At 48.2% G+C, this 12455-nt stretch overlaps 1 protein-coding gene across 1 annotated transcript in view; it reads left to right on the forward strand.

The window, feature by feature from the left end:
• Positions 1–12455, forward strand: part of LOC123659172 (dmX-like protein 2) — a 72417-nt gene that overhangs the window by 12971 nt on the left and 46991 nt on the right. Inside the window, exons 7-18 of the mRNA XM_045594428.1 lie at positions 1398–1583; positions 2323–2450; positions 3264–3424; positions 4443–4521; positions 4952–5023; positions 5253–5439; positions 6106–6290; positions 6871–6978; positions 7052–7236; positions 7314–7428; positions 8575–8770; positions 11808–11955. Of these exons, the coding sequence (XP_045450384.1) occupies positions 1398–1583; positions 2323–2450; positions 3264–3424; positions 4443–4521; positions 4952–5023; positions 5253–5439; positions 6106–6290; positions 6871–6978; positions 7052–7236; positions 7314–7428; positions 8575–8770; positions 11808–11955 (1750 nt within the window). The remainder of the gene's footprint in view (positions 1–1397; positions 1584–2322; positions 2451–3263; positions 3425–4442; positions 4522–4951; positions 5024–5252; positions 5440–6105; positions 6291–6870; positions 6979–7051; positions 7237–7313; positions 7429–8574; positions 8771–11807; positions 11956–12455) is intronic.

Consider the following 12455-nt stretch of genomic DNA (forward strand, 5'->3'; position numbering starts at 1 on the left):
TCGAGGGTTGTTACGAATCTTCTCGCCAGAAGACTCGACGAATTCCAACCACCGGAGCAGGCTGGGTTTCGAAATGGCTACAGCACCGTGGACCACATCCATACTGTTCGGCAGATTATCCAAAAGACGGAAGAATATAATCAACCGCTGTGTATGGCATTTGTGGACTACGAGAAAGCCTTCGACTCTGTGGAGACCTGGGCTGTCCTGGACTCTCTGCAGAGATGTCATATCGACTGGCGATATATCGAGGTACTAAAATCTATGTACGACGCGGCGACGATGACCGTTCATGTCAATGACCAAAGAACAAGACCTATTTCCCTCCGGCGCGGGGTAAGACAGGGGGATGTAATATCACCGAAACTGTTTACCACTGCGCTAGAGGATGTTTTTAAGACCTTAGATTGGGGGGAACGAGGCATCAACGTCAACGGTGAATTCATCTCTCACCTTCGTTTCGCCGACGATATTGTCATCTTTGCGGAGACGCTGGATGAGTTAGGCCAAATGCTGGCCGGCCTAAACGAGTCCTCTCGACGTGTCGGTCTCTGTATGAACTTGGATAAGACGAAAGTTATGTTTAACAACCAAGTCATACCGATACCGGTATCGGTCGATGGTACCCTTCTCGAAGTTGTTCAGGATTATATTTACCTAGGCCATACTATCCAACTAGGCCGCAACAACTTCGAGAAGGAGGCCGATAGGAGGATTCGGTTGGGCTGGGCGGCGTTTGGCAGGCTCCGTCGAGTCTTCACTTCGAAGATTCCGCAATGCTTGAAGACAAAAGTTTTCGAGCAATGCGTCCTGCCTGTGTTAACATACGGAGCCGAGACGTGGACACTGACGAAGGGACTGGTCCACAAGTTTAAAGTCGCTCAACGTGCAATGGAACGGGCTATGCTTGGGGTCTCTCTCAAAGACAGGATTAGAAATGAGACTATCCGCGAAAGAACGAAAGTAACCGACATAGCCCACAGAATTAGCAAGTTGAAGTGGCAGTGGGCTGGTCATCTGTGTCGCAGGACCGATGGCCGTTGGAGTAGACGGGTCCTAGAGTGGAGACCGCGTCTTGGCAAACGCAGTGTGGGACGTCCTCCGGCCCGTTGGACCGACGATCTACGTAAGATTGCCGGTGTAGGCTGGATGAGGATTGCGGAAGACCGGGATGTGTGGCGCGAACTTGGGGAGGCCTATGTCGAGCAGTGGATTGCGATAGGCTGAAGTGTGTATAGTTTGAGAGGGCAGTATGGATCATTATTGTCTTATAAAAGTTTGTGAAGATAGATGGATATTTCGTTTTATCCTGAAAATACTGCAGGATGGGGTTAAAGCTAGGCCCCGCTAGTAATAAACATCGAGTAGATAGGTATAATGTTCTTAATTTGTTCCAGGGGCAGCGTGGGCAACGTCCTGGTGACGTCGTGCGTGGACAACATCTGCCGCGTGTGGGCGGAGACGCTGCTGCCGGAGGACGAGTGGGGCGGCTGCGTCACTGCGCACGCGCGCTCCCCGCCGCGCCGCCAGCGCGCCACGCACCGCCACAAGCACCGCTTCATGCAGCGCTTGAAGCACATGAAGTGAGTAACTACTTGTTGGACGTCGTTTTCGTCTTTTCTTTCGTCGCAAGTCTTCACCACCACTCATTTATTGTACGTCGCTTTTGTGCAGTGCTTAAAGCGAGTGTTCGCTTCTTCACTCACGTGGAGCAGACGTCGCTTTCGTGTAAGTCTTGAAGCACATAAAACGGGTAACTCTGCGGACTTCGTTTTTTTGTCTAGTGTTCTTAAAGTGAGTCTACTGTCACTTATTGTGGGTCGTTTTCGAGCAGCGCTTAAAGCGAGTTCTCGCTGCGTTACTAAGTAGACGTCGTTTTCGTGCAGCACTTAAGAGAGTCTCCACTACGTCACCAGCTAGACTACGTCTTCGTATAAATATTACGGTGAATTCTAATTTTTAACAATAATTCATTTCAAAATACCCATATCCCGTTTGCGTCTAGCGTCTATTATGTTTCTATTTTATCTTACTGCTCAATAAACTATCGGTCATATCGGGTTGAGGGTGTACAACGCGCTTACAATGCTCCTGGTGTTGCAGGTGTCTATAGGTTACGGTAACCGTTTACCATCAGGTGGGCAGTACACTTGTTTGTCGACCTACTTGTATAAAATATATGTCTTTATTTGTTAAATTACTTTCTGTTAAATTAAAAAAAAAAAAAAAAACTGTACTAAATAATAACTTAACCTTAAAGTACTATTATTCAAATAGTACTTATGGTCATATTAAACAATCAGTATAATTTTCGTAACCCAGGACATGTTTCCACATCCGGCGGAACGCGCAGTCTTCGAAGCAGCCGGGCGCGCCGATACCCACACTCCCCTCCACGTACAGCGCGCATGACTTCCACAACCCCTACCACTCCACTTCCTATACTGGAGGTTAGTACAAAATACAAGTACAGATACTCTTTATTGTACAGTATCAGAGAAAATATTTACATCGAAAGAAAGAAAATATAAACATGTACAAAAGGCGGTCTTATCGCTAAAAGAGCGATCTCTTCCCGACAACTTCTAGCCTCTAGTTAGTATTAAATATTATTAAAAACTTCTTTACGTCAATAGATTTTTGTGAACGTTGTTACTTTATTATACATTGTTTCAAGATTTATAACTCAATGGGAATATAGGAACTAATAAAATTAATATAATTATAATTTGAAAAACGAGGATTCAAAACTGCATTTGAAATCTACTTGGATAAAGATTTTTTTTTTATGAATAGATTATAAACTAATAATATTCACAGTAACTCAAAGAATTAATTCATCCATTTTATTATGCTTTAGCTCTGTGATTATACAGTTACTGATGCTCTGATAATCACAATAAAATACTCGCTGATAACGAATATATTTAATTTGTATCGTATTTATCATCATCTGAGTGTTGTGTGCCCTGGACTGGGATAGTACTGATCTTTAATAATTTAATTTACGTTAAAATCCCATTTATTTAAATATGATTTACAACACCAACAACTCATAAGTAGCATATATGAATTATAAACAATTTTAATTATTAATTTATACTTTATTGTACGTTACGGTGATACACGTTAAATTTATTTTAAGGTAGGTACAGACTGTGTAGTATACTCGTAATAGATGTACTTAGTGCTAGTCACAGCTATCGATATATATCGAGCTCCTGATATAATTGATCGCAACGTCAAGTTACGCGGTTCGCCAGGGCTCCACTTCCACCTGGCGGCGTCCATCAACGCGGAGACGGACATCCCGCTGGTGCCGTCGCTGGCGGGCGGCGGCCGCTTCATACTGCACTGGCTGCACAACAAGGAGATGCACTTCACCAGCCAGGCCGAGGCTATACTGCATGATCTTACTAAAAAAGTTCGTCGAACTAGCCTAATAGATTCATATTATTTTATAAGGGTATATCTATCCGTGCATGAGATATCTTCTGGTGCACATCATTTGCATACAGATTACAATTAAAAACATAAATACTACTCATAACTATATCATGTAATTTCCCCATTTTATTGGTAAATTAAAAAAAAAATGCTTGCTTCTTTAAAAATCTGTAGATGCTACCCTTCTCGAAGTTGTTCAGGATTATATTTACCTAGGCCATACTATCCAACTAGGCCGCAACGACTTCGAGAAGGAGGCCGATAGGGGGATTCGGTTGAGCTGGGCGGCGTTTGGCAGGTTTCGTCGAGTGTTCACTTCGAAGATTCCGCAATGCTTGAAGACAAAAGTCTTCGAGCAAGTCGTCCTGCCTGTGTTAACATATGGAGCCGAGACGTGGACACTGACGAAGGGGCTGGTCCACAAGTTTAAAGTCACTCAACGTGCAATGGAACGGGCTATGCTTGGGGTTTCTCTCAAAGATAGGATTAGACATGAGACTATCCGCAAGAGAACGAAAGTAACCGTCATAGCCCACAGAATTAGCAAAGTTGAAGTGGCAGTGGGCTGGTCATCTGTGTCGCAGGACCGATGGCCGTTGGAGTAAATGGGTCCTGGAGTGGAGACCGCGTCTTGGCAAACGCACTCTGAGACGTCCTCCGGCCCGTTGGACCGACGATCTACGTAAGATTGCCGGTGTAGGCTGGATGAGGATTGCGGAAAACCAGGATGTCTGGCGCGAACTTGGGGAGGCCTACGTTCAGCAGTGGACTGCAATAGGCTGAACTGACTGACTTTAAAAATGGTGATAATAGAACTACTTAAGGTATGAACCTTGATTATATGGCTTCAAAGCCTTAAGCGTGTCTTAAAACGTCCAAAGTGTACGAGAGACTTAAACATAAATGCAAATGGTCGAGTTTTCAATGTCACTTACCTTATATGATAAGAAGTTTATAATGTATTTTATTAATATACATTATTTTGTTTTGCTTAGATTTTAGATAAAGAAGAAACAGATGAGGGTGGTTCAGGGTCAGAGCACACTACACATCAGGATGGAGAGAATGAAACAAGTATTAAATTTATTATAAATAATAATCCCCCTTCGGAACCTTCGTTAGATCGTTTTGCTTAAGTCGGTGTTTTTAATAATGATGATAAGCTTCTTCATCAGTTATTACATTATTAAATAGTTAACTATATAATAATTGACGCCGATAACGCGCATTACAATTTCGCTTAATGTTTTTTTATTTTATTTTATCATTTACCAAAGTGACTTAATAGCCTAATCTTATACGATGTTTTATAAGCTGTCATAATTTAGTTTTTATCGTTTTGTATACATATGTAATCAATCTAAAATGCTTCACTAGGGAATTGCTGGGCATACCTTAGATAAATGATGCAATCGTTAATAAATTGCCTTTTAAAATGTCGTGGCGCTATATAAACAAATGCTTTATATTTTTACTCGACTGCCTATTTCATGCTGCTATGTAGGACATAGACGACCGAGCCAACATTTAACTAAAGTACTTTCTGAGGATAACAGCACTAGTGACGAACAACCAGGTAAAATATATGTAGCAGCTGTATGACGTTGACATTTCATCTAGAATTATGGTTATGCTTCCTAGCGAATAAATGAACAAGAGACACTTCATGCTGTTATATAGCTCTTTTTAGCAATATTTGACTTCCTGAATAATTGTAACTAATTTAGTTTTACTGTTTATCTCTTTCTTGAATGATGTAATTTATTCTCTTTAAGAAACTATATACAAAATAAATAATTTTTCAGCCAGCGGCAATCACAGCCACCCAAGCTTGTCTAATACAACATCAATAAACTCGATAGCGACGGACGTCACTTGCACGCATCTCCCCGACTCGCTCGATGCTAAGATAGAGGCCTTGTTGCGTGACTGGCATCAGAGTCCAGATTTGTTATTTTCTATACACCCCGTCGACGGCAGTTTTCTTATATGGTAAACTTAATATAAATTTCCATAAAGTTAAACATTTAGGTATTAGGTGTTTTTTTACGCAGAATTACAAAACAATTCTGTGCTTAAAATACTGTTTCTCTGGCTAATTATTTTTACATAGGGGCCTGTCCATTAAATTCGTTACACGACATTTAAAATTAAGAAAAAAAATTAAGGACGTGCTAACGTCATATTTCCTCAGATCCCTCCAACCCCCGTGTCACACTTTGTCACGCTAAGCAAAACCTTCCTCCCCTTTATCTGCGAATGTATTTTATGGACGAACCCGTAGCCTAGAGATAGTTGTATTATATTTGGTTTAATTTATTGCTGCTCCTGTATATTATAAGTGTAATATTAATTAATGGATGAGCGGTGCTTAAACGCTGACGGTCGTGGGTTCGATTCCCGCTCGGAGTGGATATTTGTGTTTATACAAATTTTTATTTCCGGTCTGGTTGTTAATCCTTGTGGGTCTCCCCACCGTGTGCCCGGTCGTTATCATGTACACCTGATAGCGATCGTCACTCATAGTAGGGAATATATCCACGGTGGATTGAGCTCCGATCCTTCTCGTACGGGGAAGGAGGCCTATGGCCAGCGGTGAGCTATGACCGGCGAAGCGTGTGAGAGAGCGCGTGTAGCGAGTACAAGTGGCGGGCGCAGGGTGTGCGAGTGGCTGGACGAGCTGCAGGCGGGCGCGGTGCGGCAGGCGCAGGTGTCGTTCTCGGCGCGCATCCCGGCCGCCTTCCCGCTGGGCGACGCCACCACCATGTGCACGCCCGCCGCGCTCTACCACGCCGCCGCGCAGCCGCTCTACGTGCGCCACCGCACCAAGCCCGTCACGCCCGGTGAGCCAACCGACGACTCTTTATCGACTTCCGAAAGAATATTCTCAAATCTCTTCACTAGTTCTGTGGGTGGTTGTAAATTAAAATAGGTTGTTTCTATTTGAGAACGAACACTATTATTGATCATTACAGCCTATACAGTCCACTGCTGGACATAGGTTACGTCAAAAATAACGTGAACTCATGTGTTTTGCCCATAGTCACCACGCTGGGCAGGCGGGTTGGTGACCGCAGTACTGGCTTTGTCGCACCGAAGACGCTGCTGCCCATCTTCGGCCTGTGTATTTCAAAGCCAGCAGTTGGATGGTTATCCCGCCATCGGTCGGCTTCTTAAGTTCCAAAGTGGTTTTGGAACCTTGTTATCCCTTAGTCGCCTCTTACGACACCCACGGAAAGAGAGGGGGTGGCTAAATTCTTTAGTGCCGTAGCCACACAGCACAGAATATATGGACTGGGCGTCAGTGCGTCTGCGAAACGGACGTTATGTGTACACTCGTGAATGCATTGTGCACTTGTTCTTAAGCAGAAATGGGTTATTAAATTAAAGAATTATTTATAATTAATTAATTGTCATTGATAGGTCAGCCTGCAGGAGAAACGATCACAACACCGCTCGCGAGCGTACAGGAAGAAAAAGAGGAAACGGAGTGGCCTCAAAGCGACGACAAAACGACACAGCAGGAGAATGGTAACGATAATCTAAGAGTTGTTATAAGATTAAATATAATGATGACTGTGCTAAAGATGTTTGTATTTTCTAGGTGCGCGGGAAGAAAGTAGTAATGACATGAAAAGAAAAACAAGTGTCGCTACTGAGGAGAACAACGAGATTCAAGAAGGAGACGTATTGGAATCGGCACCAGTCATATCTATGGTCACGAACCATACGAATGGAACGTTGAATTTGTGGCAATTAACATTCGACGATAAGTCGAAATTTTCACAGGTATTTTCTTTAATGAAGTTTAAATTTATCGTTTAGTACATAAAAATTTATATAATAAATATAACTTTTTATTAAAGGTGCTATCAATAGGACATGCTTCTAGAGCGTCCGGACATAGATTTAGAGTTAACGACATCACATGCCATCCAGTATTACCACTATTACTTACTACGAGTCACCACAACATATCAGGTAAAACAACTGTTTACATATGTGAAATAATATGAATTAATTAATCGATCAAGCTCTAATGCTTCATATATTAATAGAAGATTGTACAACAGTGATTGTAGGTTCGATTTCCTCTCGGGAGCGAAGTTTGTATTTTTAGAAGAGAGCACGTTAAGCAGTCGGTCTCGGTTGTTATTATACACACCTGATAGCAGTCGTAACATAGAGTAGAAAATGTAACGCCGTTTTTTGATATACATTTGGTATTAACAAAACACATTTTGATTTGAAAAAATACGTCTACAACTCTACACCCTACATGCAGAAAAAGACATCTCATTTGCCCGGCCGTGGGATGTTTTAGGTTGAATCATGTAATTGTATTGTATTGTATTGTTGTGGGCTCGGTTTTCCGCATTTAGAAAGGTGGTCCGTTGTGTGTGAAAAGAGGGCTGACTAATTCAGCCAGCCTAGCTCCTTCCAGAAGCTCCTGGGGCGTTCACAGGCTTCTTGGAGCGTCCTTGTTTCCTTAAGGATGGTAGCCCGGTGTGCGGTCACTCCCTCGCATTTCAGGATTACGTGGGTGGCTGTTTCTTCAGCAGCCAGACAGCCCCTGCAAAGAGGGCTGTCTGTTGCATTCATGATGAATAGTTGGTGATTTAGTGCCATTATGGCCGGTAATCGTGCCAACAACTATTCTGATGTCCAAACGGTTAAGACTGAGCAGTCGGCATGCTAGGTGCGGTGATACTTCCGTGAGTATCAATTTAGACTGTCTACAGCCGGTTTGGTTTGCCCAAAGGGCATTGTGATTTGCACGTGTACGTTGCCTTACCCACGAGCGCAGTTGTCCAAAAGGTAGCGGCATTAGGATAGTTGGGTTGGATCATGTAATATAATAATACAAATATAGGTATCAGCACGAATATTGAGCGCTTGGCACCAGAGTGTAGATCATTGTGCGTACCGTGCAGGCAAAGGAAAAAAAGTTTTGTTCAGTACAAAAAAAAAATAAAAACTGTAATGGTATTTGGTGTTCATTTAATGTCTGTATTTATTTATATTGTATTCATAAAATGTTGAAGTGCAGGTTAGCTCACAATCCGTGGCGATAACTATACGTATGAGAATGGCAATAAATGAATATGATAATATTTTCGTGGTCAGATAACGAGCGCGACGCAGCTGGCGCGACTGGGGCGGACGCGGCGGCGGGCGGGCTGTGCTCCGAGCTCATCATGTGGCGCGTGGAGTGCGTGGGCCCGCTGGGCAAGTCGGGCGGCGTGGCCGAGCTGGCGCGCGTCAACTCGCCGCACCTGTCCGCCTTCAGCAACGTCGCCTGGCTGCCCACGCTGCTGCCCAGGTAACAGACCGACCGAGCCCGTCTCGAGCTCGTCATGTGGCGCGTGGAGTGCGTGGGCCCGCTGGGCAAGTCGGGCGGCGTGGCCGAGCTGGCGCGCGTCAACTCGCCGCACCTGTCCGCCTTCAGCAACGTCGCCTGGCTGCCCACGCTGCTGCCCAGGTAACAGACCGACCGAGCCCGTCTCGAGCTCGTCATGTGGCGCGTGGAGTGCGTGGGCCCGCTGGGCAAGTCGGGCGGCGTGGCCGAGCTGGCGCGCGTCAACTCGCCGCACCTGTCCGCCTTCAGCAACGTCGCCTGGCTGCCCACGCTGCTGCCCAGGTAACAGACCGACCGAGCCCGTCTCGAGCTCGTCATGTGGCGCGTGGAGTGCGTGGGCCCGCTGGGCAAGTCGGGCGGCGTGGCCGAGCTGGCGCGCGTCAACTCGCCGCACCTGTCCGCCTTCAGCAACGTCGCCTGGCTGCCCACGCTGCTGCCCAGGTAACAGACCGACCGAGCCCGTCTCGAGCTCGTCATGTGGCGCGTGGAGTGCGTGGGCCCGCTGGGCAAGTCGGGCGGCGTGGCCGAGCTGGCGCGCGTCAACTCGCCGCACCTGTCCGCCTTCAGCAACGTCGCCTGGCTGCCCACGCTGCTGCCCAGGTAACAGACCGACCGAGCCCGTCTCGAGCTCGTCATGTGGCGCGTGGAGTGCGTGGGCCCGCTGGGCAAGTCGGGCGGCGTGGCCGAGCTGGCGCGCGTCAACTCGCCGCACCTGTCCGCCTTCAGCAACGTCGCCTGGCTGCCCACGCTGCTGCCCAGGTAACAGACCGACCGAGCCCGTCTCGAGCTCGTCATGTGGCGCGTGGAGTGCGTGGGCCCGCTGGGCAAGTCGGGCGGCGTGGCCGAGCTGGCGCGCGTCAACTCGCCGCACCTGTCCGCCTTCAGCAACGTCGCCTGGCTGCCCACGCTGCTGCCCAGGTAACAGACCGACCGAGCCCGTCTCGAGCTCGTCATGTGGCGCGTGGAGTGCGTGGGCCCGCTGGGCAAGTCGGGCGGCGTGGCCGAGCTGGCGCGCGTCAACTCGCCGCACCTGTCCGCCTTCAGCAACGTCGCCTGGCTGCCCACGCTGCTGCCCAGGTAACAGACCGACCGAGCCCGTCTCGAGCTCGTCATGTGGCGCGTGGAGTGCGTGGGCCCGCTGGGCAAGTCGGGCGGCGTGGCCGAGCTGGCGCGCGTCAACTCGCCGCACCTGTCCGCCTTCAGCAACGTCGCCTGGCTGCCCACGCTGCTGCCCAGGTAACAGACCGACCGAGCCCGTCTCGAGCTCGTCATGTGGCGCGTGGAGTGCGTGGGCCCGCTGGGCAAGTCGGGCGGCGTGGCCGAGCTGGCGCGCGTCAACTCGCCGCACCTGTCCGCCTTCAGCAACGTCGCCTGGCTGCCCACGCTGCTGCCCAGGTAACAGACCGACCGAGCCCGTCTCGAGCTCGTCATGTGGCGCGTGGAGTGCGTGGGCCCGCTGGGCAAGTCGGGCGGCGTGGCCGAGCTGGCGCGCGTCAACTCGCCGCACCTGTCCGCCTTCAGCAACGTCGCCTGGCTGCCCACGCTGCTGCCCAGGTAACAGACCGACCGAGCCCGTCTCGAGCTCGTCATGTGGCGCGTGGAGTGCGTGGGCCCGCTGGGCAAGTCGGGCGGCGTGGCCGAGCTGGCGCGCGTCAACTCGCCGCACCTGTCCGCCTTCAGCAACGTCGCCTGGCTGCCCACGCTGCTGCCCAGGTAACAGACCGACCGAGCCCGTCTCGAGCTCGTCATGTGGCGCGTGGAGTGCGTGGGCCCGCTGGGCAAGTCGGGCGGCGTGGCCGAGCTGGCGCGCGTCAACTCGCCGCACCTGTCCGCCTTCAGCAACGTCGCCTGGCTGCCCACGCTGCTGCCCAGGTAACAGACCGACCGAGCCCGTCTCGAGCTCGTCATGTGGCGCGTGGAGTGCGTGGGCCCGCTGGGCAAGTCGGGCGGCGTGGCCGAGCTGGCGCGCGTCAACTCGCCGCACCTGTCCGCCTTCAGCAACGTCGCCTGGCTGCCCACGCTGCTGCCCAGGTAACAGACCGACCGAGCCCGTCTCGAGCTCGTCATGTGGCGCGTGGAGTGCGTGGGCCCGCTGGGCAAGTCGGGCGGCGTGGCCGAGCTGGCGCGCGTCAACTCGCCGCACCTGTCCGCCTTCAGCAACGTCGCCTGGCTGCCCACGCTGCTGCCCAGGTAACAGACCGACCGAGCCCGTCTCGAGCTCGTCATGTGGCGCGTGGAGTGCGTGGGCCCGCTGGGCAAGTCGGGCGGCGTGGCCGAGCTGGCGCGCGTCAACTCGCCGCACCTGTCCGCCTTCAGCAACGTCGCCTGGCTGCCCACGCTGCTGCCCAGGTAACAGACCGACCGAGCCCGTCTCGAGCTCGTCATGTGGCGCGTGGAGTGCGTGGGCCCGCTGGGCAAGTCGGGCGGCGTGGCCGAGCTGGCGCGCGTCAACTCGCCGCACCTGTCCGCCTTCAGCAACGTCGCCTGGCTGCCCACGCTGCTGCCCAGGTAACAGACCGCGTCCGTATTAATACTAGACTTTTACGACGGTGATTACTATTTTTTTCGACGCTAGATCGGCATTAATATTGCGTGCCCGAAGCACTTGCGCTACGTCGTGCCACACCAGCACATGTATAATTGCTTTCCGTTACTGTTGGATGAAGATGTTCCGTCAAAATTACCTTTTAATTATCGAATAAATTTTGCATTATGGAGCACTAAATTTTCTCATTCATCGTACTAATGGGGCTTTCATACCGCTCATTCGTTTAGAAGTGAAACCTGCATTATTACAGCTCAGTACTGTTTTATTATTTTGTAAAAAAAATCCTTTAAGACTAAAAGAATAAGATAATTACTATAAATAGAATTTGTTATGCTTTAAAAAGATGATCAATATGATTTCTATATGTCGATACCAAGGTTTTTTGATAGAAAAATTTAATGACCTTAAATTTTTATGGTACAAAATTTAAGTAGTATATCTTATTTTTTACAGCACTACACTAGGAAATCTCTCGAATTCCCCATCCGCCTGCTTCGTGGCGAGTGACGGTGAAAGTTTACGGTTGTTTCAAGCCGTTATCGATGCACGGACTTTATTAGCTGAAATCGCTACCTCGGAAAGACGTCACAAGGATTTTATGGTAAGACATACTCAATTATACATAATTATAATAAAAATGTAACGGATCGCTGTCTGTACTTTTAAGATATAATTATGAGAAAAAATATTATTAGGACCTTCATCAACGCTAATAGCACCCAAAACAATTATTTGCGAGAATTTTTGTCTGTTTGTCTGTGCGTTTGTGCACGCTTATCTCAGAAACGGTTAATCCGATTTAGATGTGGTTTTTATCAATATATTGTGGCAAGCTTAGCTTAACGTTTAGTTTTTGTTTCATGTCAATCGGTTCATAAATAAAAAAGTTATGCCGATTTAAAGAATCACGTTGAATGTGTAAAGTCACTATTCCACGCGGACGGAGTCGCGAGTACAGCTAGTATTATTATAAATACTTACAGTCCTAAATTGTGTTTAATTCTATGTGGCAATTATGAGTACCTTATAAAGTACGTTTCTTATATTTAAATACTAGCTAACCCGAAATACGTTATCCTCTATTAAATGTTGAAAAAATCA

Source organism: Melitaea cinxia, chromosome 13 (assembly GCF_905220565.1).
Source record: "Melitaea cinxia chromosome 13, ilMelCinx1.1, whole genome shotgun sequence".
Taxonomy (NCBI): domain Eukaryota; kingdom Metazoa; phylum Arthropoda; class Insecta; order Lepidoptera; family Nymphalidae; genus Melitaea; species Melitaea cinxia.